Raw genomic sequence first — 26,499 nt, 5'->3', positions numbered from 1 at the left:
ATCGCTCAAGCACAAAACAGCTCAAGTTCAGCAGTCAGCCTGGTGTGTTTGGTGCCAGGTGATTAGGCACGGCTCTGAATGCTGGGGTAATTGCGGCCCCCGGGCTGCCAGCAGGACGGCACCCTGACTGCGCTCTTCACACAAAAAACAGCATTCAAATGCCTTAATCGGATAATTAGTGGAACTTCTGGATCAACCGGAGGAGGATTTCTCACTGCTTAGGGATAGTTCCCCCAGATGATGATGATTCCGTCATTATTTACTCATCCTCATGTTGTGCCAAGTGCAGATTTATAGTTCCCACAGAAAAACAGCCGAAGACTGTGAGCGGAAGGTTTGTGCTACTTGACGGTGACCACGCACACACATACTAAAGGGATATTAAAGAAATAAATAAAAATAATTATAGACATTCATGACATTCCAGTCTTGTGAGATCTTTTAAATGCAAATTAAGATATTTTAGATTCCAACTGAGAGCTCCGTCATCCCCCATACACAGAAATGACCCAGAGAGGTTTAAAGTCCAAAAAGAAACCAAAAACATTGTCGAAACATTACAAGTGATTTCAGTGGTTCAACTGTAATCATATAAAGCACCAAAACCCCCCCGAAAAAAACCTAAACTAAACTTGTAAATCAGACTGTTTGTTTGTGTTCGGCATGCATGTGTAGTATGTGTCATGCTGTTCATGGTAAACACACACCCTGACCTGACACACCTTGGAGATTGGAACGTCATGAAGGTAATTAATAACAGAATATCCATGTTTGGGTGAAGTAATTCACATTAGACTGACCTTCTGTTACCAGACTTAACTTTTTGATGATAAATGAATCAAGCAGCAAGAACAGGGTCTGCTGTGTGTTCTCCATTTTTGTTTATGGGGCCATACACATGTCACGTCTAAACATGTGGAAGGTGTGAGGGATGGTGCTTTCTCTCTCTATTTGCACAAGTCTACATTTGAAGTAAAGAATTTGAGATTGCAATGAGTCATATGGCTTTCTTCTTCGAGCAAGAATGACGTCTATTGTAACTTTCTGGTGTATAGTATTGACAGTGGAAATGCAAACTTGATCAGGGTGTCCTGTAACGGATTATAATGTACTGTTGTGAACCATACTGCTTATTGGAAATGGGGCATAGGTTTAATGAAATCTGTCTGGTTTCCTTTTGTTTTTTTTAATATGATTATAGTGTAGGGCTATATTATGAATTAAGGCCCCTTCCCAATTTTATTTGTATTTTTTTTTACCCCTACTCCTTCCCCTTTGCCCTTGAAACAGAGTGTGAAGGGGAAGGGCTTCAAATTTTACCCCTAAGAAATGGGAGAGCACTTCAGCACCTGCACACGTCATCATATGTCATCGCAACCTCGTGCTTTATATAAGATCAGACGATGGCGACTGCTGTCGTTATTCCAGTTGTTATTTTTTGGTATTTACCTTCAGTAAATCACTGAAGGCAATGATATCATGTGGCAATAAGCTAGTAACTGTACTGTGTAATTACACTGTGGCCATATTCATCTATGTAAACACACAAAAACAACATTAACATTAGAGCAGACAATGTAAAACGATCATTCCCAGCTGCTAGACCAGAGATGTCCAAACTCGGTCCTGGAGGGCCAGTGTCCTGGAGAGTTTAGCTCCAACCCTTATCAAACACACCTGAACCAACTAATCAAGCTCTTACTAGATACTAGAAACTTCCTGCAGGTGTGTTGAAGCAAGTTGGAGCTAAACTCACCAGGACACCGGCCCTCCAGGACCGAGTTTGGACACCCCTGCACTAGACTTTTCTGACAGGGTATTCAAGTGTCATCGAGTGACAGATATAAAAGTATGTTGTGTGACTGCTATACAGGAGTTATTATTATGGATTATAGATAGCCAAAATTAGTGAGTTTTTTACTAAAAAGTATGACGGTAAAACACGAACGCCACTATGAATGTATAAAATTTTGTGCTAGTTTGTTGTAAAAATTTATAATAATGCATGTGAACGCACAACACGAGGGATAAGGGAGAGGGCTAAGGGGTAGAATTGAGATTGGGCCTAAATATTGTTGAATGTCTATAAATTCTATATGTTATTGGTTATAGATATACTCCCACTATCACACATGGCTACTTCTAAAATGAGAAACAACTGGATGCAAAATATTCAAATTACAGTCAAAATATTCAACTCAAGCAACTGTAAATAAGCGAGTAGGGCTGGGAGTTGAATTGAAAATTGGTCAAAGTTTGGAATTGATTATTTAAGATTATTTGTCAGTATAATTTAACTGCCTGCTCTACCAAATGGTTGACCATGTTTTGACTGTTTTAAATAATGGCTTACACACACAGTATTGGTGGTTTACAAGACAATCAAACAAACATAATCATGTTGCACCACTACACTGGTTTTTGGTATTGTAAAACAACAAAAACAAGAAAACATATTAAATGAAAATCTGAAATATTTTATGATATACTTCAAAAAATAAAGAAATGTTTTATTTTGATTTTTATAAAATGGTCTTACACTTCATATTTTCAGATTACTTTTACCATAAACTGACACATCAAGCATTTGGTAGAGGTTGATATTTTAGAAATTACGGGATATGTAGGGAAAAAAAGCATCGAGTGTGTTAACTATGACATTAGTAGTTAAGAAATCCATTTTTTATCTTGGTGGGGCAGTTAAAGAGTTAAAAGAACTCATTTAAATTAAACTCTTGCTTGCTCATAATGATAAGTCAGATAGATGTCAATAAACATGAGCTCTGACACTTCCCTTTACTGAACGGCTTCAAACAAACTTTTTAATAATTGATTTGTACTATTGTGCAATTACAAACATCTAGTTATGGTATATCATGCTAACAAATTTACATTCAACTTTTTCCTAATGAATTTAAGTGATTTTTGTTTGTTTCACCGTTTCATTCAGTGACCCTGCATTATAAACAGCAAAAAAAAAAAAAAAAAAAAAAAAACACACACACACACACACATACTGTTTTTGCACCCAATGGACACATTCTATAGAGATTGAAAGGGAATTATTGTGAAACAGGTCAAATAAATTCCATCATTTAGCTTGGCATGGTGAAACTGAAGTGTTGCTTAAAGCAGAAAGTTTTACATTTTACATTTCTAAAAAGATAAAAGATGTGTGGCTTTATCTTATTTCACTAACTAAAATGTAACTTTATTCTTCCTAGACAAAGCAGTGAAAACCTGCCATTGCCATAACAAACACATCCACACACATCTGATAAAGAGATCAACTGCATGCTCTTACTTCATGGTTGTAATATTATGGTTATTACAGTTTACCATAAACATGTATTCAATAATTGTACACCAAAAACATAAACATGATATGTTCTCACTTTTGTGTATGGAATAAATGATGATTGATTGAGCTACTTCTTGGCTTTTTGTCTACTGGTGATGATTGAGAAGAATCGAAAAAAGGATCCTAATAAAATAAAAGGCCAGTGAGTTGTAAATAATGAATGAGCACTTTACTCATCTCTATAATGCATGACGGTTGACTGTGGTATCAGCAGTATTTATGCTGTAAACCTCCGAGAACTGCTAATCCATCAACATGCACGACAGCAAGCACACTTCTCTGAAGCACCTCTCATACGTTTTGTATACAAAACTGACACAAAACCATTACACATACATCACCTGGTGTTTATCCTGAGACTACAGGACTCTTATAAAGAACAAACTATCGATTCATCACATTATGTGCTGTCAATCTGATGTAGTGAGTTTCCATTTTCCCCCCAAAAGTTTCCTTTTATTTCAACAGTTAAAATAACCTGAAATACAATTAAGCCTTTATAGGCAGTGTTGGGCATGTTCCTTTAAAAAGTTTATACTATTTGTGAGAGGTAACTAGTAACTATAACTGAGTTAGTAGTAATTATAAAAGTAACTAATGACCAGGAAAAGTAATTATTGCGTTACTTTAAATATCTATTTGTCAAATGACTATAAAATAAATCTAAAAATATGTACACTGATCTACACTATTTTAATGTTGTTGTGGGACAATGTGAGAGACAACGACAGCATATCCTCAACTATATATCTAGACATTACTTTGTTTAATTCTGTCTGAGTAATAAGTGTTTGCGGTGGAGAAAAATGAAGTTTTATTTACTTTGACATCGTGGCTTTGTCTCCTCCTTTGGTAGCAGAGCTCACGTTATCACATGCTTAGCCACTAATTTTGTGGCAACGTGATGACATGAGGTGCTTCACTAGATTAGCACCGATAGACTCTCTTTTCTTGGGCAGTTTATTGTCAGTAACGGTAACGGCGTTGTAACGGGAGAAACAGTAATTAATTTAATTACTCGTTACTGAAAAAAAAAGTAACGCCGTAAGCAGTTTATTTATAGCGCCATGATTCCCATCACTGTTTTTGGGGCACTAGTTAAAAATTCTAAAGTGTTACTGGGGATATTACAAAACTTTGTAACATTTATTATTGAAAGAAACATAGAACCAAACAAATACACACATACATATAATATATATATATATATATACATACATACATACATATATATATCTTATATATATATAATATACATATATACATATATATATATATACATATATATATATATATATATATATATACATATATATATATATATATATATATACATATATATATATATATATATACATATATATATATATATATATATATATACATATATATATATATATATATACATATATATATATATATATATATACATATATATATATATATATATATATATATATATATATATATATATATATATATATATATATATATATACATAATAGACATACATATATATATAATAGACATACATATATATATATATAATAGACATACATATATAATAGACATATATATAATAGACATATATATAATAGACATATATATATATATATATATATATATATATATATATATATATATATATATACATATATATATATATACATATATATATACATAATAGACATACATATATATATAATAGACATACATATATATATATATAATAGACATACATATATAATAGACATATATATAATAGACATATATATATATATATATATATATATATATATATATATATATATATATATATATATATATATATATATATATATATATATATATATATATATATATATATATATATATACACACACATATACATATACATATACATACACACACATACATACACACACACACACACAGTGCATCCGGAAAGTATTCATAGCACTTGTTTCAGCCTTATTCCAAAATGGTTTAAATTCATTGTATGGTCTGTATGGTATGGTCATTATGGTTTGTATGGTAGAATGGCCAGACGGAAGCCACTCCCTGCCTGAAATGTGCCATCTGAAGGATGACATGAGAATAATCTGAAGAGATTAAAAACTCTTTGGAGTGAATTCCAGGTGTTAAGTTTGGAGAAAACCAGGCACTGCTCATCACCAGGCTAATACTATCCCTACAGTGAAGCATGGTGGGGGCAGCATCAGGCTGTGGGGATGTTTTCAGCAGCAGGAACTGGAAAACTAGTAAGGATAACGGGAAAGATGAATGCAGCAATGTACAGAGACATCCTGAATGAAAACCTGCTTTAGAGTGTTCTTGACCTCAGACTGGGGCGACGGATCTTGGATCTTCCAGCAGGACAATGACCCAAAGCACACCACCAAAATATCAATAGGGTGGCTTCACAACAACTTGGTGAATGTCCTTGAGTGGCCCAGTCAGAGCCCTGACCTAAATCCTATTGAACATCTCTGGAGAGAACTGAAAATTGCTGTACACCGTCGCTTCCCATCCAACCTGATAGAGCTTGAGAGGTACTGCATAGAGGAATGGGCAAAAATTCCCAAAGACAGCTGTGCCAAGCTTGTGGGATTATATTCAAAAACACTTGAGGCTGTCATTGCTGCCAAAGGTGCATCAACAAAGTACTGAGCAAAGGCTGTGAATACTGATGTACATGTGATTTTTCAGGTTTTTTCATTTGTAATAAATTTGCATAATACTAGCCTATGGTCTTCACTTTGACCATTAAACACGATCTGTTGTATCCGAGATTGAGTTTGGTTTGTGTTGATTTTTTCAGCGCAGTAAAAGCAAAACCATAGTGCATGCACTTGGATAGGATGATGACTCAAACCTGAATTGATACTGTGAAACCCCACTTTTACAGGTGCTGATAAATGATGCATTTCAAACACTGACAGGAGAGGTAATGCTGTAATATATAGTTAGAACATTTATAAAGAACCACTAAAATAGCATAATACGGGCACTTTGGATGTTTTTTTTTTTTAAATAATGTAACTAGAATTAATCATTAACAGCTCCAATCACACTACAACGTGAGTGCCAAAAATAAAGAGCAGGAAGAATCTCATGTTGCATTAAGGTTTGTGCACACTGGGGAGATTATCACCCACGTCTAACACCTTGTGACTAAACAAAAGGTGCTAAAGTGAGCGTGCACACAGGCACACAAAACACGGTGCATAAAAATGCTATTTTATTTTGTTTGCCTTGCCACAGGCATTAAAAACTGGTTGACCAGTAAGATAAAAGGCTTTTGCTCATGTGCCTTGAGAAGTTACAATAAAACATGATTTGTACTCAAGCACATAACGATCTAGGTGAGCACTGAGAAAATGCAGCTCATATAGGACTTGTTGGTGAGTTGAATTTCAGTTCATTTTCTTTTATAATTTGCTAATTTTTCTGGCAAACTTTTGAGCAGGTGTTTGTGTGCTGTAGTGGAGGAAGTTAAACAAGTGAAAAAATGTATTCAATGCATTGCCCTCGCTATGGGTGACGCAGACGCTGATGCGCACCTCTCAAAAAAATGTAACTACACGTCGCACACAAGATGCTTCTGTTAGTTTTAAAGAAATTATTTTTGGTCATTATGAATCTGCCTCTACTAAAAGAAATGCTTGTTTTGGTTTTGTTATAAATCTAACTTATTTTCTTTGTAAATTCCATATCCACAAATTCAAATTTACTAATACCAAACCACATTTTCCTGTTTTTTTTTGCAAGAATTTAGTCATTATTTAAATTTAATGTCATTATCTGAAAATAAAAAAGCAAACAGAACTGTTTTATTTTGTAATGACTTTAATTTATATACTGTAATTGATTCTTAAATGTCTTACCATCAAGCTTATTTCATGTTCTTTATTATTTTCTTTCTTTTTTTCTTTCTCTCTCTGGTATATTTTTTCATAGATAATATAATGTATATTCTATATTGTAAACAGGGCTTAAATTGTGCCGGAACAAGCCGGATCCGGCACCTCTGAAATCGATTCAGTCAACTCATTTACCGATCCCCCACCTCACACGCATTACAATGATGCGTAGCACAAGCTCTGTGATCGATCGGCTTGGTAGCTCTGATGAGTGTGGGTGGTGCTGAAAGCTGCGAGCCCGATGGAGAATGTGTTTACAACATATCTGGCAACATTTGTCTCTGATAATCCAGGAGACCGGAGGTGGGGGTTGTGGCGGTGCTGTTTGTCTGAATAACAGTTGAGAGGGTTAGTAACTGTACTGTGGTGTTAGTAACTGTCCTATGGACTGGTTTTTGGGGGGCCACTGCCATCGGATACTACACCAAAGTTGTCAACCCGGGGGTGTTACAGACGGTACCAAAAGCTGGGGACTAGGGGCAGGGTTAAATTACGAGTTTTACAGGTGAAATAACAAAACGGGAGGGTGGTGGGCAATGGGTCTGAAACGCGGGAGACGGGAGCGTTGACAGGTATGGTTTACAAGAGTCAAGTCCCATAAAGAAGCTCCAGATGGAAACTGTTTTTTTGCGTTTACCTTATGATTAAAGTTGCTGCACGTCTGCTTGTTCCCGGCTCTGAATGAACGAGTTTTAGCTACCTGTACATTAATATAGCATTCAGAAAAACAAATCACCCGCAAAGTGACTTGACACAGAGGAACATAAAAACCCAATGCCAGCTAGCATTTCGGAAGTGTTATAGCAGAGCAACACGAACAGCACGCAAAAGTACAAATGCACGTCAGCGCGCAAGACAGGGGCCATGGGTCACGTCGATCACTCGACGCAGAAGTATATACCAGCCTTAAGCATCATCTAATGACAGGGAGTGATTTTGAGATCACAATTAGCAACAAGCTACAATTTCCTAAATTTCCAGATCACTGCTTAGTTCTATTTGACGTTCTTTATGTCCTTACCCCAGGTGGAGGAGTTCAGGTATCTTAGGGTTTTGTTCATCACGAGTGAGGTAAGGATAGAGTGTGAGATTGACAGGCGGATCGGTGCAGTGGCAGCAGTAACCCGGTTGATGTACCGGTCCGTTGTGGCTCTCGATTTACCGGTCAACCTACTCGCACCTATGGTCATGAGCTTTGGGTCATAACCGAAAGGATCTGATAAGATCTGATACAAGCGGCTGAAATGAGTTTCCTTCGCAGGGTGTACCCTTATAGACAGGGTGAGGAGCTCTGTCCTTCGGGAGGAGCCGCTGCTCCTCCACATCTAGAGAAGTCAGCCAAGGTGGCTCGCGCATCTGTTCCGGATGCCTCCAGGACGCCTACCTAGGGAGGTGTCCCAGGCATGTGCTACCGGGAGGAGGCCTCGGGGAAGACCCAGGACACGCTGGAGGGACCATGTCCCCCGGGAGGAGCTGGAGGAAGTGTCTGGGGAGAGGGAAGTCTGGAGTTCTCTCCTAAGACTGCTGCCCCGCGACTCGGCCCCGGGTAAGCGGATGAAAATGACATGACATCATTCCACTAAATAGCTCTCTGGATCCAATCTGATCTTCAATCTAATTGTTCAGAGCGACCTTAATAACAAGCAGCAATGATGGGCGCGATGAAAATGAGCCTTTCAGATAACAACAAGCGAATAACAAATCGAAAATCAAGTAAATGTTCTTCAATTGAAGCTGTCTAACATGGATAAGGAAAACACAGCTCTCAAGGCCAACATCTAGGAGCTAGTGTCTCACTCGAAGTGCGTAGTTGTAGTTTTAGAAATATGAATATAATTTGTATTTATTTATAATTTGTATTTATTTAAGTTCATAGAATCAAGAATCAAAAGCTTGGGAATCAATATCAAAATGGGACATCTGAATAGACTTAAAGACTTAAACCTAGACAAACATGTTGTAAACTTAGTAGATGTACAGAAAGTGAAGGTATTTGCTAGTTTTACAACGATAATCTCCATTTTTTCCCTACACAAAAACAGTGTAGTGTGTGATGTTTTACCGTGGGGTCCGTCCAAAGCGAGCACTTCTTGCAGTGTCTGCAGGGAGCACCGGGCGAGCGGGCGTGCTGGCAGAAGTGGTTGTAGCCGTTGATTGGCTCTCGGCAGAGGTAGCACATGTAGGCGCCGCAGCGGCACCACATTCGGTTGCAGCCCTCTGACTTCACCAGACCTGTGGCACACTTGTGGCACTTCCTGACACGGGCAGCCGTCATCTTCTCCTCACTGGTCAGGAAACAAACCACATCAGAGATCAGTTTACATGCTAGTGAACTGCCTATCTAGAGGCTGGGTGAAGCTGATGACAATTTCTAACAGGGCGGTTGACGGCTACTTCAAATTTGCAACACTTTATTTAAAATTTGTTAAATGTAAAGTAAATAAAACAATCATAGCAATTCAATCTGCAAATAAATCTGGTTTATTTGATGGTGTCAACTCTATATTTGAGTACATTTTATTGAAGGTCCACAGAAACGTTTTGAAATATGTATTTTTACGTATTCATTTGACGTAATCTCAACTGAAACATGAAGAGAGGGCGGGACATAGTGTAGCTCCTCCCCCTTAAAAAACAGCTAATAGTGCTTTGTTTTATCACCGCTCTGCCAGTGATAGTGGTTGAGCTCAAGCGCACCAAATGTGAATAGTCTTAAAGGGGGTGGGGCATGTCAGACACTAGAGAGCATTTGATTGGTCAAGAATTGATGAGAAATTAAATATGAGGATGTCAAAAAAAAATGTTTATTGATTTAGGCAAAAGTGACGAACTACAAGCTTTATGCTATGTTCACACCAGACACAGCATGCGTCAATAAATTGTGCTATTCACGCGTAAATAGACACATGAACACTGAGTTTACTTGCTTCATTTGCGCGTCAAATTTACTTTACAATACACACGGATTCACATCAAGGGCAGGGCTTCTGTCTGCCTGGTGACTTTAGATTCGTTGCTAAAGGGCTAGCGTGGATTTTATTGAGAGAGTAGCTGTAATTTATGTGCTTTAGGAATGCTGAAAAACAGCATAGATTTGTTTGGCGCCATGTCTGAGGGCGCACTTACACCATGCTATCCAAACCATGCGCAGGCACGTTTCCCGGCTCGTTTGAGAAGTGCGAGTGCTCTGAATCTGCCTCAGGCGCAGTTCAGTTGGCTTGCCGTTGCCCAGTTGAAAGAGGTGTGTCAGAACGCGGTTCACTTGGGCTTTGGCACAGTATGCTTGTAGTGTGAGTGCAAAGCACGCCTGAGCCCAAAACTGAAGACATTTTATATGGCTTTTTTAATCATTCTTACTGTTCAATGAAGGCCAACTGTTGTAGTTTATTAAAGACACAAGCCCCTCGCTGCATGACAGCTGCACCTTCAGCACACCTCCTAATTCCTGCAGCACTAGGACTTTTATGATTATTTATGTGTCAAAAGTGACTGACCTGTTTAGCGAATTATTTGACTGTTACTGCATATCAAACCACTAAAATGATACAACTAAAAAATGTCCACTGTGCTGAGCGAGTGGCTTCTCTACTGTTAAACTGACTAGTGATCATCATTGATGTAAGTGTGCTCCGGCTCGGATGCAGTGTGAGTGCAGGCAGCCAGGGCACAGAGGACAAGCGTGCTTCGGCACAATTCAAGGCAACTATACATAGTGTGAGTACACCCTGAGTCCACTAGATCCTTTCTGAGGCGCAGCCAGCTCTGTGAGTTCATCAACTCCTCCAGAAACTGTAGCTGGATGATGATCGCTTGCAGCGGTGCTTCAGACTGAGCCGAGCCCAGTTTGATGACCTGTTGTCTGGGGGATTTTCCCTCGGGACACCAACTACAGGCACTATGTCATAATCACAGTCCTACAAGAGCAAGGACCTGATTGGTTAAAGCAGCGCAAATGTCAGCTGAAGTTCAGATTGGACCCTGGAATAGACCCTTTTCACAAGACTGTTATGATGCGCTTAACAGTTATCATAATCTTAAATCTTTGAAAGTTTTTAAGTTTACTCAACTATGATGACTTCACTGCTGAGAAACCCAGAAATGTGAAAAGGGTCTATCTCGCTACAGGATGTGTATTCGCGTCTTTGCGTCGACTTAACATGTAAATCACTCATGCTTGACGCTTCTTCCGCGTCTGGTCTGAACGCAGCATTACATGCTTTTAGCTGCTAATCGCTCGTAGTGTAAATGAGGCTTCAGTGTGTCTGAATAACAGGCTTTGAGTCAAAACTTTTGTGTCTGTTCCTTGACTGATGTAAAATAACAGGTCTAAACATGAATAATCGTAAGAGTGTGTATTAATATGTCCAGTTTTAGCAATCTAACAGCATAGATATTTACATTAGTTTTTACAGAGAATTTTACGGAGTGATTTTACAGAGAAAAAACAGACTTAATACCAGAATGGATTTTTACAAGCTTTAAAATAAAATTAAAAATTTAAAAATAATAAATAAATAATAATTATTATATACATATATAATAAAATAATAATCATTTCACTAATAAACCCCTAATAAAAAACCATCCAAATCAATTTGACAAAAGAATTTTAAAGCAATACCAGAACTCAAAACATTTTAAATATGGTTAAAAACAATTATTAAAATTTGTAAATGTTAGTTCATCTTATTCAATACATTAAGCAAGAAGTAATATATTTGTATTGTAACAATTGCATTGATGTTGGTTAATGTTTAATAACAACACATTCATATTGGTTCAGCTCAATTAAACAACATTAACAAATGACACATAAGGAGCGCTATTTCATATCTGCTACTATTTCCATTTAATGGCTTAAATCCCAGCAGGCTTCAGTTCACCAGCTTTTGTAACAGAGCCAACTTGTTCCCTTGGCCTCCGTTATATTTGTCTACGTAAAATATTGTTTCAGTCAAAATTTTTAAAATGCTAAAAATTCTCTGTTATACCATTCCTATGATATATGTAAGGGCTTTTATTGTGTTTTTTATGTGTTGTAAAGTAATCTGTGTCTTTGAAACTAATGAAGACAGCAGAAGTCAATGATTCCTTTCAACTGTTTAGCCTGACACATTTACTGCTGCAAAATATTATTAATGTTTCCTAAAATAAAATGTGTTGTGTTCAATGGGGGAAAAGCTTTAGGTTTTCACCCATACATAAAAATATATATATATTTTGAGCAGTAATCACAACACCGTCAAACCGTGATATTTTTATCCAAGATTGTCATACCATCAGAATGTTAGTTAAAATTTAATAACAACACAGTCATATTAGTTCAGCTCAATTAAACAACATTAACAAATGACACATAAGGAGCACTATTTGATATCTGCTACGATTTCCGTTTTTAAGGGCTTTAATCCCAGCATGCTTCAGTTCACTAGCTTTTAAAACAGAGCCAACTTGTTCATTTGGCTTGTTACCTAACATAGAGAAAGCATAATACTGTTCCGTATGCCTTCATTGTGACTACACAGTCAGCCTTCGTGACAGAGCATTTCATTCAATCTCTCAGTTAGCGTCAGTTTCCTGTCTCTATAAATGAAGGTAAAAGAAAAAGGTTCTGGGTAAACAGGAAACAACAGCTTTTTGATGTATATGTTAACCCCATCCAATGACAGGAAGGAAAGCAGGCGATCACTTCCTGTCCAGTGCAGAGGCTGAACAACAGTGATAGGCTGCTTTAAAACAGACACTTCCTCATGAGCGGCTGCTGTGCTCGGCATGATGTGTATTTGCAAACAAAACACTCTGGGGGATCGGTCAAACACAGCCCACTGTTTTAGCATGCTTTGAGAAGGGCCTGGGGAAATCACTGACTCAGCATTAGGGTTGCTAATGATCTCCCACATGGTTTGCTAAACTACAGAGTACCCTCAATAGTGCACGGATGCATTATTAACAAGCTGGCTCTAACGCTAAGAGTTTCGAGTCGGGCACTTACAAGGCCACCCGCAGGCGGATCTCGTCCCTCTCCAGCACCTGCTCACAGGTCTTTCCTGCGTGCTCCTTCCACACCACATGGCACTTCCTGCAGCTCTCCTGAGGAAGAGGACACACAAATGAGCATCTGTGTTATTGATCACCATTCAAACAGAGTGGAAAAAGAAACACCTGGACCACTTCATTCATTGAACGGGGGAGTCGTGTTTCTGTTGTGCCGTCACTTCTGTTTGTGTTTACGGATACAGAAGCCGGTGTTCCCTGCATTGTTTCAGGAGTGCGCATTGAATAATCCGCTAGTATTTTTGGTATGACAATTGGAATTGACTTCATTGTTAATACATTAGTCCTTTTCACACAGTTATACAGGTAAACATCAATAACATTACTGGAATTACTTTAATTTTTCACACAGCCAGTGACGTTTGTCATTTTTACAGAAAAGCACCATTCACACCTTCTTTCCAAAATACTGGTGAATTCTGACATCATTAACAAAAAAAAATTACATCTAAACGGGGTCAGTGCAGGTATTAAAATAAAATAAAAAATAAAAACAAATAAATAAATACACAACAGTTCTGTCTGGTTCTCGAATCTGATAGCCGTGCTATATTCTGCATTATCAGAACTCATACAGCCTCCTCGCCTTTCTGTATTAATTGTGTTCACATAGAGTGACAGCAGGTCAATAAACTCACTACAGTTTGACAAATATTGCAGCTGTTGGACAACATAATTTACATTTGAGTTTTTTTATGTGAGAATGTAGTTGTTTAGATTGCAACTATGCAGTTTTGTTTATAAGGATTAGGGGTGTCAAAATTAACTGTTTCGGTGCACCGCATTGCAGACGGGGACAATTCGTTATCAGTTCAGTAATAGATCATAACTGGTTCAATTCAATTCACCTTTATTTGTATAGCGCTTTTACAATGTAGATTGTGTCGAAGCAGCTTCACATAAAAGGTCATAGTAAATAGGAACAGTGTAGTTCAGTTCATAGAGTTCAAGTGCAGTTCCGTTTAGCTCAGTTCAGTGTGGTTTAAAAATCACTACTGAGAGTCCAAACACTGAAGAGGAAATCCAACGATGCGCAGCTCTACCGATCCCAAACCATGCAAGCTAGAGGCGACAGCGGAGAGGGAAAAAAACTTCACTAATTGGTGAAAGTGAAGAAAAAAAACCTTGAGGGAAACCAGACTCAGTTGGGCACGACTATTTTAATTTCTCTTATTATGTACTGACGTCATTTATCTCCTATGCGCGATGTCGCAGTAGAATGCTATGACGAGACGCTCCTACTAAAAAGGCAGATAATTATGCACAATTAAACTGCTTGTGAGTCTTTCACTGACACTGAAGAAGGCACAGCACACGAGCCGTGTTTTCACTACTAGGGAGAAATGCTGTAAAAATCCATCTCTGCCTATCTCTTTCCTACACACACTTTAGACAGCCCGCTTGCCTGTTTGTGAGGTAACTTTTCCTCTCCTCTTGGCTGTTAAGGAGATACTTGTGGATCCAGAGACGAGCGTGCCTGAGATGCGAGTTTTCTCCACTGTGTCTATTATGCATTATCTGTGATAACCACGTATTATGCGCATAGACTGTAACCACAGCTGTTCTTCCCGCATCACTCATCGGTGAACAGCGCTTTCATTTCTTAAGCTAATTAAGCTAGGTTCACACCCCTAATAAGGATAGTGCCTATTTGAAATATTTATAATTTCGGATACAGCACATCCATCAGCCTGTCTTACCGAGCAGACCAAAGACGATTGACGTTCCGCCGCAAAATGGTGACAGAGACCGCATAATAAGCCGCATAATAAGAGAAAAACCCAGCATTTTCTTTTCGTATATTTCAAACAACAGCTGACCAAATCATTATAAAACAGGTAAGTGACCTTCTAAGTCAATATTTCTCTGTTGTATGTTGTAGTGCTGTATTTAAATCATAGTCTGGTAGTATATGCATTGGCTTTTTCAGGGTTAATTATCCCGATTGCAACAGAGAAATACTGGCAAATGTCTCTAGACTGATGGCATTTCATGCCGTTCAGCCTTATAATCTTAAAATGTGAGCAAAATTACCTGTTTTGTCATCGCTTTAGACATTATGGTGGAGAATCATTCAAATACTGGCTCTAAAGTGACGTTTGTTAAGTACTAATGGTTTTTGCCGTTTTGACGTCAGCTGCAGATGTGAATGAATGGCGGAAGAAAGTAGTTCCTAATACAAAAGGTTTTTTAGACTCTCGTGTTTGATTTTCTTTTTTATACACACAATTATGCTGTAAAACTGTTGTATAAACCCAATATCACACTTGTAGTGCGATATCGAACTGCAGCTCGTATGATTCTGCTCATATATATATATATTGTGTGTTTACAGAGACTGTACTTCCTTTGTCAGCTGAGGAAGTTCAATCTGCCACAGGAGCTGCTTATACAGTTCTAATAAGCTGTCATCAAATCCATCCTCTGCACTTCAATCACCATCTAGTTCGGCTTAGCTGCGAAAACCGACCTCCGTTGACTACAGCGAATAGTCCGAACTGCTGAACGAATCACTGGCACTACCCTTCCTACACTTCAAGAACTGAACTCTTCCAGAGTGAGTAAAATCAAACCGAAATCACTCGCAAAATCACTCTGGACGCCTCGCACCCAGCACACTACCCAGTTTGAACTGTTACCGTCTGGTCGGCGCTACAGAGCACCAAGCACAAAAACAGCCAGACACAGGAAAAGTTTCTTTCCTCAGCCCATCTACCTTATGAACAGTTAAAAATCCCCCTACTGTGCAATAATAATAATAATAATAATAATACAGTATGATTCAGAATGTTTTATGTGTGATGTACAGCAGAAATTTGTGATTGACATCATTCTCAGTCAAAGAAGAATAAAGATGTACAGGTCGTTCACATATTGTGTCTCTTGAACGCTTAATTTAAAATCCTTGTTTGAACATATTTCATTGCTGCACGCCATCATTGTATTTTTACAGTACTGTGTTTCGATTATGTATTTAAAAAATGGCTCTTTTCGCACAAACTGGTAACAATTTTTGTAGGGTGCCAAAAAGTGGTAGGGTGCACTATTTTGGCATCTTTGACATCTATACCAAACCGTACTGCTCCATGGAAACAGGTCATAACACACTGATCACAGCTTAATGGGCCAAGTCAAGCAAGACTGCTTCCCATGAGATATCTGAGTCCCTTGACACAACACATTGCCCTCTTCGTGTACAACAGTAATATCAACAAACGGCAAGATTTGAGTAATCATTTTCTAGAATAAACATTGAGAAGAGCTTAGGAGTAATACTTCAAATTGGATCATTTGTTAACCTTCTGAACTGCAATTAGAACCAATTGCTTGTCTTTACAAACTAATAAAAAGCCTAAAATGTGCTACATCAAAAATAGCTTCAACAAGTCATGTAAATAGTCTGTTTTCTCTGAGAATAGACAGAAATCATGCATCACAGACTGAGGTTGCACAGCTCCTGCCCTCACCAGTGGATGTGATTCGATGTCTGTCTGGTTGCCTAGAAACAACATTTTCATCTGTTCCATTTTAGCCGTGCCTGCCCACAATGCTCTGCCTTTCAGCTGACTGGAAAGGACATCTGAGTGCAACATGCAGCTAAACATTCAGAGCATGAAGACCAAGAAAACTCCTACGCTTTTCACAGCCACAGACCTGGCTAGAACCGAAATTACACATTTAGAGACTACATTTGTCATGCTGTCGACATTTGTTACAGTTCTTCATCACCTCTCACAGTCCTATACAGACTGCAGTCAAGTATAGCCATTCCAAAACTGCAGAGCTTTTACCCTTTTACAAGATGCAAAATAAGTCTCTGATGTCCCTGATGAGTGCATGTGTGTCAAGTTTTGGCTCAAAGAAATACTTTTTTTTATAACTATGAAAGTGCACCATTTAGGCTTCAATACTAATTGTGCTGTTTTTGTGGCTGTCGCTTTTAAATTCAAATGAGATTGTGCTCCTTTCAAAAGAGGGCGGAGCTACAAATGCCTATGTGTCAGCATAGTGGCAGATTCAAAAACAAGACTAATGGCCCCTTTCCACTGTGGTATGATAACGATACAGTGGTATGATAACGATACAGGTTTGGTACGTTTTTCTGCTCGTTTCCACTGTTAAAAGGCACCAAAAAGCGAACCGTACTGAACCCTTTTTGGGTACCCTTTCCAAAGGCTACCTAGTACAACAAAAGTGTACCAAAAGGTGGAGCTAGACGTGCAGCTGAACACTATTGGTTTACAGAGAAATGTCACTAGCACGTGCACAAGACAGAATAATGAAAACAAAGGAAGCGGCATTTTTAAATACACAGCCGAGACATTACACCATAATAATATATACATATAACAACAAGCCATGGTCCACCCGAGCTTAAACAAACTTTCTCTCCATCTTGATGAACAGCCACTTAGGCCAAGAAGATAAACCTGCTGTCCTGTTGTTGATGATAATAACATGCGTGTGATTATTGAAGTGCTTCTGACATCTGATCTTTTTAGAAACACACACGCGAGAGTGAAGCACGAAAAAACAAATGAGTAAATAATTCTTTCAGCAACCTAAAACATGAACAAACTGCCATGTTTAACTATTATCATTACCTTATGGACTGTTATGAACTCGGAATGACAGAATTACTTTCTAACAAAAGGTTACATGTGCTGGTGAAAAATAAAGATAAGAGGTTTGTACTGACTGTATATGTTTCGAATCCTTTATGAGCCCAATTAAGGTTTAAATGTAATTGGTAACATTTTATAGACAGTAAGTCTCTGAATGTGTCAGTAAATGTTTTAATTATATTTACTTTATAATGCAGACGTTACAGTAGGTTAATTCACATTATCATTATAATATATAATCACATCCTGTTCATAGAGAGGTTAGTTATAAACCTTTATTTATTCATAGTATTTATGTATATAAAGCATTTGTTTAAAAAGAAGTGCTTCTCATACGATATGTGAACTTCAAGCAAGAATGATGTGGACTGCAACTTTGTCGAACCCCACGCCTACCATAAGGTATTACTACTATTGGTACCCTTTGGCAGTGGAGACACAAGTCTGATAAAGGTGAACCATACCATACCACTCAGTGAAAATGGGTTATTATGTCCTATGACTATGAGGAAGATACGTTTCACTAATAGACGATGTTTTACCCCTCTGATGACACGTACAAAAGGAGAACATCAATCTAAGTGTTTCTGCAAACTGTTTTTATCAAATGTGATAATACATTTTTTTTGACATTTTTATCATTATTCACACACTGTTCCCACACAACTGTGTTTAAACCCCTTTATAAAAGTGTTTTTTTTTACATAATAGGTGCCCTTTAAGATAAACAGTAAGCCATGTTCATGCAGCTTCTTAGATCAATGTTTCTCAAGAGAACCAAAAGTGGGATGTAGGCCAGTTTAGAGTGGGTCGTGAAGTGTTTCTGATTCTACAATAATTTTTAAAGTGTCTGAAAGGGTTTGACCCTTCTGTCAGATCTGATTGAAGTAAAGAGTGGCTGAAAAAAACCTGTTGTCATAATTCACTATGTGTATATGTGTATATATATATATATATATATATATATATATATATATATATATATATATATATATATATATATATATATATATATATATATATATATATATATATATATATATATATAGTCAGATGTAGTCCAGCTATATTTCAGTGTCTTCTTCTAATGTTATTTTCGTTACTTGGTAGGAAATAAAATGTTTCACCTCTGAAGAGGCGAGAACCTGTCAGCTCGCAGCACACACTTAAGTTGCACATACATGAATGTGAAAGGCATTATAATCATTTCTTTTAATAAGGAGCAGTTTCATTAACAGTTAACTTTGGTATTGCGACATTTTCATGTGTTTCTAACCTCAAAATTGCACTATTTTTAATGTGTTATTTGGTAAGTGTAATATAATTTGAGTCACGCCAATTTGATAACACTATTGTATTAACAAAGACAAGTTGGATATGTAATATTATATACTGTTTTATCACCAGTATTATTCATATCCTTTAATTATTGTGTGTTAATTGGTGTTTCAATGCATTATGTACAGTAAAGTTGGAAGCTACTGGGGTATTGCAACATTGCAACAAGTAAATTTTATTTTTTTACTTTTTTTAAATATAAAGCATACATTTTTGGGGAGTTGGGTTAACACAAAGCACCAGATCTGAACCAGGAAAAGTGGTTTGCAAGAAGAACCAAAACATTGCTAGCCTACGATTGGGTTACCGTAACCAACAAGTACAAAAATATTCAACTACCATTTTAATAGCATCATTGGCAATGCAATGTCTACCATTCATGATGGTGTGTTTGACACCTGAGAAAAATGAGACTTTAGGCCAGTTACCAAACATGATAACTATAAAGATAAAAATAAGATTCTGAATATTATTCTGAATGGAAAAACAACAGCAGAGTTCAGACCACAGCTATGCCGATAAAGATGTAGAGAAAATTTCTGATCACTGTGAGAATCTTTTTTTTTCTCAGCTCATAACGTATAAAACACTGACAGCAAATCAGAATCCACTGAAATATAAAGGGCTCATGCAATTTAAAATGCTGAGGATGAAATCTGCTGGGGAAAATAGTTTGTTGTTTTTATTTCACCTAACGTCTAGACGTTTCACGTCTACAATCAAAAATGATCAGTATTGCTCAACGTGGGATATGACCCAAAAGCGGCTCGCAGGACATTTTTGAGCGGGTCGTGGAGCATTTGTTTTTCTAAAATTATAATTTTTTTTTTTAAAGAAAGGGGTTGACACTTCAATAAATGAGTGCCTGAAAAACACTGCTATCCCAATTCAGTTTATATGTTCAGATGTAGTCCAGCTATATTTCAGTGTCTGCTTCTACTCTTATTTTTATCACTTGGCATGAAATAAAATGTTTCGCACCTCAAAGTAGGTGACAACCTTTCAGCTCACTGCACACACTTCAGTTGCACGTGAACTAATGTTTGCTGGTTATTAATTCTCAGAAATAATTTAGAAGGCACACACGTGTCATCATAATCAGTCTATTAATCTGGAGCAGTTATACTAACAGTTATTTTATGTGTTGTGAAGTTTACATGTTGCGTTTTTAACCTCAAAATTGCACTTTATTTTTAATGTGTTATTTGGTATGTGTTATATAATTGAGTCGTGCCAATTTGCTGATATCACTGTATTAACAAAGACTAGTGGGATCTGTAATATGCTAAATATATACCATATTATAGTCAGTACTATTCATATTCTTTAAATGAATGTGTTAATTTGTTTTTCAATGCATTATGTGTAGTAAGGTTGGATGCTAATGGGGTATTGCAGCAATTTTTGTGCAGAAAATTTGGCGTTTATTTTTTTTTTTAATAGAAAGTTTTAATTTTTAAAACAATCAATTGAAAGAATGAGATCTGAACCAGGAAAAGTGGTTTACAAGTAGAACCAAAACATTTCTGGGGATTAAATATGCAGTGGAAAATAGTTTGTTTTTATTTTAATACACTGCCTACGATATCTAAATCGCTCATTTGATTAGATCATACCCGTCAACCCTCCCTTTTTGCCAGGATTCTCCTGTATTACCATTCTATCCAGCTATTATCCTGTTTAAGTATTTCCGCCATATGTTTAATCTCTTTATGAAAAGTAAAAGTTATCGAAAAGCCGATCAAATTATATCAAATGGGATATAATTGCAAGAGATTTCTGCTTTCGCTTTATTTTGGCTTGAATGCACGTTGAAATTAATATAAAAAAGACTGCATATTGCACTTACAGTGGTCTCTCGTTATTCGCAAGACGTTCTAAAAATAACCCACAATAGGTGAAATCCGCGAAGTAGTCAGCTTTATTTTTTACAATTTGTTATAGATGTTTTAAGGCTGTAAAACCCCTCACTACACACTTCATACACTTTTCTCAGACAGGCATTAACATTTTCACACTTTTCTCTCTTGTTTAAACATTGTCAAAGTTCAAACCATCATAGAAAAATAAGTCCAGTATTCTAGAATTAAACAAAAGATCAAAGCCTGTTGTCACTCAAGAGCAAACATTTTCGCTGTCAGCAAAAGGTTCATAAAGCTTTTTAGCTTTCGTGCGGATAATGTTGGCATCCAGTGCAATGTTCTTTTTTCCTGCAGTCACTGATCTACAAAGCAAAAGCAGACTCCATCTTTAAGGGGGTGGCACAATGGATCCGCTGTGCACATGACAGTTGGAAGTAACACACACTGGACACACACATTCACATGTTATTTAAAATGAAATTATTCAGATAGCACTCTGTGGCATGGCAGAAATATGAACAGTGTCCCGAGTCGTAGCTGACAGCCACTGACTTGCGGCACCAATGTGCGTACCTTGATATAAACATGTTTACAATTTTGAAATGCATGGTGTTGCGTGGCACGACACATCCGATGTGTCACCCCCTTTACGATGGTCTTGCTGCAGACAGTTACAACTCTTTTTGCATCCTTGTTGGAACTAACTTTGCTAGCGATTGAGGATTTATGTTAATTTGGCAAGCTGAATGCATTCTGTACTGTAGAGGAGACAAAGAGGAGATTGATTGACAGTGTTCTACAACCAATCAGGACAGAGAACATAATACGCTATATAACATATACACTAAATAATATATACACTAAATAATATATACACTAAATAATATATATATATATATATATATATATATATATATATATATATATATATATATATATATATATATATATATATATATATATATATATATATATTTATATTATTTTTTTAAAAAGCATGTCAAATTGCACAAAAAAATCTGCGAAACTGCGAAAGGTGAACAGCGTTATAGTGAGGGACCACAGTACACTTAATAATATGTAAACATGTTCGTCCTGGCGCGTTTCATTTTAAATACAAATAATTTTGTTTTAAATGAGCACAAACAATTGCAAAAGTAATTGAATGCCTTCATTTTGCGGATTCTTAAAGTGACACCTCTGTCATCAAACAGAACAGTGAATCAAAATGGGAGAGTTGCTGCGATTCACAACTGTAGTAACCTTAATATATTTTCTGTATCGGCCATTCATTTTATTAGGCTAACCTTTTATTAAATGTTTAATCACTTCTAATGTTTGCTATGTATTTTATCATTTAAAGCTAATTTACTTCCCATATTTGTAACGGCTTCACCATGCTTATATATCCCATATTTTTAGATCCCAATGTTGACAGGTATAGATGAGATTAAAACTTTTCAAAATAAAGATTCACTGGTCATATGTGCTAGTAGCACACTGAGGAAATCTGCAAATTACAAGAGGTAAAGCATTAAATGAAAAGCGTTAACTAAAAATAAACCGATTTGCTTCATTCGTCAGTGTGGACGCAAATATATTAGTTGTTATTTTATAGCTATTGTGTTTGGTGTGAATGGGCCTTTCAGTGACATCAGACCTGGTATAGCTCATTCATTCATTCATTTTCTTTTCGGCTTAGTCCCTTTATTAATCAGAGGTCACCACAGCGGTATGAACCGCCGACTTATCCAGCATATGTTTTACACAGCGGATGCCCTTCCAGCTGCAACCCATCACGAATCGGTTGCTAAACTGACAATAGCACTATTGAGCTAGTATGCTGGTGGAAAAAGGGTATGTAAAAAAAAAAAGATGGGGCCATAGCTTAATGACAATGGAAACATGTGGTCCCAAGACAGAGATCCACTGATGGAGGCCACAATCCACTGAGAGCCCTCTAATCCCATAACCCAGTGTTGCCTGGTAACAGCCCCCATGGAAAATACTATTAGCATAAATAATTAACAATAAAACTGAATATTAATGACAGTGACAGATGATAAATGATAAGTTGGTGTGATGCAGAAGCCCTCGGAACAATTGCTCCTGACCCCTGGGCACCATCTTTAGTGGGACACATAGTATGAGATTAGCTATCTGAGCGACTTCTGCAGAAATATATTTACAAAATCAAGCCTCTGGCTGTATGTGGTTACAAACATAAATCTTCAGTCAATAGTACTATTGTGCAAAAGCTGTATCAGAAGGTATAGTGGAAATGGTGAGTGATGCAGAAACAGCAGGCCAGACAATAGCCATGAGGCATGAAGCATGGAGACATGAGGAGAGGTGTGACCTGTATGTATTACAGTAATGTACTGCCCCCTAGAGGAGCACTGTGGCATAGTAAAACAGGGCTAACCCAGGAAGAAAAACTGATAAAAAGATTTCAGAAAACTTTGAGCTTTAGGGGTATTGTGACCATTATTCCTAAAATTACAATATTAATATTTTAGCTTAATTTCTTTGCTCTGGCCTTTCAGACTATAACGTTTCATATTTTTGTGACAAAAAATAAATAAATAATGCTTATATTATCACCAATCATTACAATAATAGTAACACGGTGGCTCAGTGATTAGCACTGTCGCCTCACAGCAAGAAGGTCACTGACTCGAGCCTCAGCTGGGTTAGTTGACATTTCTGTGTGGAGTTTGCATGCTCCCTCAGGTGTAGGTTTTCTCCGGGTGCTCCGGTTTCCCCCACAGTACAAACACATGCACTATAGGTGAATTGAATAAACTAAATTGGCCGTAGTGTGTGTGTGTATGTGTGTGTGTGAATGAAGGTGTTTAGATGTTTTCTTGTACTGGGTTGCAGTTGGAAAGGCATCCGCTGCATAAAATGTATGCTGGATAAATTGGCAGTTCATTCTGCTGTGGTGACCCCTGATTAAAAAAGGGACTAAGCTGAAGAAAAATTAATGAATGGATAATTACAATAATAACAACTTATGTAAAATTGTAATATTAAAATTTATGGTAACACTTTATTTAGATGGTCCATTTGAGAATTAGTAGACTGTCTGCTTTATATCTGTTGATACGCTCCTTCAACAGACATTTAACTGACTATAAGAAACTTTGCAAGTACATGTAAACTTACACTAACTCTAACCCCAACGTAACAGTCTACTAATAATCTAATGAGGATAAGTTGGCATGTAGATGCAATGTAATTTAAATTTAACAAAAGGAGCATCAAAATAAAGTGGGACCAAGTTTATGGCTGTTAATGTTTTGCATTGGTTTCTAATCGAAAATGTTTCCTAAAAACGATACAGCACATTTAAGCCAACTTTATGGAGTAATGATTCTGACTTTACAACAACAAACAGACAGGAATAATGTTTTAAATGAATCCACACAGTTATTCTTTAGTTAAGTTTAGTTTTTAAAATCTTCTTAACCTTAATTTTTCTTCATTTAGTTTTGCCATTTTTGGTTTGAGTTGACAAGTAAAAAAAAGTCAGAAATTTTTGGTGGCTGAATAAGTGGGTAAAAAAGTAATCAGTAGATTATGAATAACAAAACTAATGAAATAACTCATTTAACCTCCTGAACTGCATTTGCCGTACCTGGTCCATGACATAATTTACTTCCGCATTCTTTAAATTTTAAGGTCTGTACTGGCCCAATACCCCCAGACCCCCAGAAGTGGTTCCGTTCTCTAATCAGTTGGAATAGAATAACCTTTGCATAGATTATGATCGAGACATTTTTCTTTTTTCCAATGATTACTGACTTGAGCAGGAACCAACAAAATTAATTACAGAAACCTAGAACACACAGAACCTAAAAATTAAACTTCAAATTTGAGTTTACAAAGAAAAAAATAAATAAATAAAAAATAAATAAAATTTTAAAAATTAAAAAAAGAAAAAAGAGCACCTCTTTTTTTGGAGAGGGTTTATTATAACACAAACAATATATACAATTATTTTAATAACTTTCAACAGTGTTTTATGAAAATTCAAAGGGTTTTCTTTAAAATGATACCAAACTTCTGCATTTCCACCTCTGCATGTGGATTTGGGAAGCTTTTGAATTTTGCAAAATCCAGGCATAAAGCCCAAAATAGCACTTGAAAAAAAAATCCATCAAAATCTAGAGGATAAAGGATTTCTGGCAGCTAATATTTAAATTTCTCTCGGACGCATTAAATACCTATATAGAACCTGAGGCCATAATTTCAATTTTTGGGATCACGCCACAGTCCTTAAGTTTTAACAAAAGCAAGATACATGTGATTGCCTTTGCTACACTTTTAGCTAGAAGATTAATATTGTTGAAATGGAAGGAAAAACTTCCCCCAACCTTTAAGCAATGGCTTATAAAACTTCTACACCACATGATCTTAGAAAAAATACGATACTGTAGGAGGCTGTACTGATATGTTTTTCCTCATCTGGCAACCTATTTTAGATCACATAAAGAAGATGGACCCCTCAGTCTTTTTAGAAGAGTAGAACCTTTCCTTGTTTTCTTTTCTTTATTTTTTTCTCTAATTTCTTTCTTTTTCTTTTCTTGTCTTCCCTTATATATGAGAGTAACAGATGTTTTACCTAATATTACTATTTATTTGTATTTTATCTTAATATTATTTATGTTTTTTTTTCTTTTATAGAACCTAAATGTATTCGTGTGCTACAGGTTTTGTTTGTCTGTTGTGTAAAAAAAAGTGAAAAGCTATCTGAACTGTATGTTTCATATCTAATATGTTTAATAAAAAAATACTTTTGAGGAAAAAAAAAATCTAGAGGATAATAAGAAAGCTTTATCAACTAGCATTTGTGTCACTGAATGGTGTGTTTGCCTTTACACATGCAAAAGAAGTTGACAGGATGTGACTGCAGGCCTCAGTTGAGCTGAGGTGACTCTCGCAGTCAGAAGTTTGCACACACACTGGCAACTTTTGTTTATATATGCGACTAAAAATACAGCAGTGACATCACGCTGACATCATCGCTTCAAACACTGCTTCCTGGTACAAAGTTTACCTTGCAAGGCCAGGCTGATCTTTCCTGATTAGAATTTGAGGTGGAGTCAGACTCTCAAACACACACCGCTGACAGCGCTCGCCCCGTTATGCAACTATTCTTATCAGCGTTGGCAAACATCAAGATTCCTTCAAAGCATGTGTGTGATTTATGAAGATGAAGACATTTACAACCCCATTAACATTATTCTGTCGTGTTTTTTTAAATCATTGTCTGATTCTTTTAGCAAACATGACCCAACAACAACACACAAAAAAGGCTACGATGCAATCAA

General features: G+C 36.7%; 1 protein-coding gene across 1 annotated transcript in view; it reads right to left on the bottom strand.

Annotated features, from left to right (window-relative positions):
* rnf216 (ring finger protein 216) overlaps positions 1–26,499 on the bottom strand; it is a 61,803-nt gene that overhangs the window by 2,859 nt on the left and 32,445 nt on the right. Inside the window, exons 14-15 of the mRNA XM_056453971.1 lie at positions 13,277–13,374; positions 9,347–9,569 (exon numbers count right to left, since the gene is read on the bottom strand). Of these exons, the coding sequence (XP_056309946.1) occupies positions 9,347–9,569; positions 13,277–13,374 (321 nt within the window). The remainder of the gene's footprint in view (positions 1–9,346; positions 9,570–13,276; positions 13,375–26,499) is intronic.

The sequence above is a fragment of the Danio aesculapii genome, chromosome 3 (genome assembly GCF_903798145.1).
Source record: "Danio aesculapii chromosome 3, fDanAes4.1, whole genome shotgun sequence".
In the NCBI taxonomy this organism is placed as follows: Eukaryota; Metazoa; Chordata; class Actinopteri; order Cypriniformes; family Danionidae; genus Danio; species Danio aesculapii.
The sequence above is the reverse complement of the archived record's forward strand: the minus strand, read 5'-3'. Positions and strand labels throughout refer to the sequence as shown.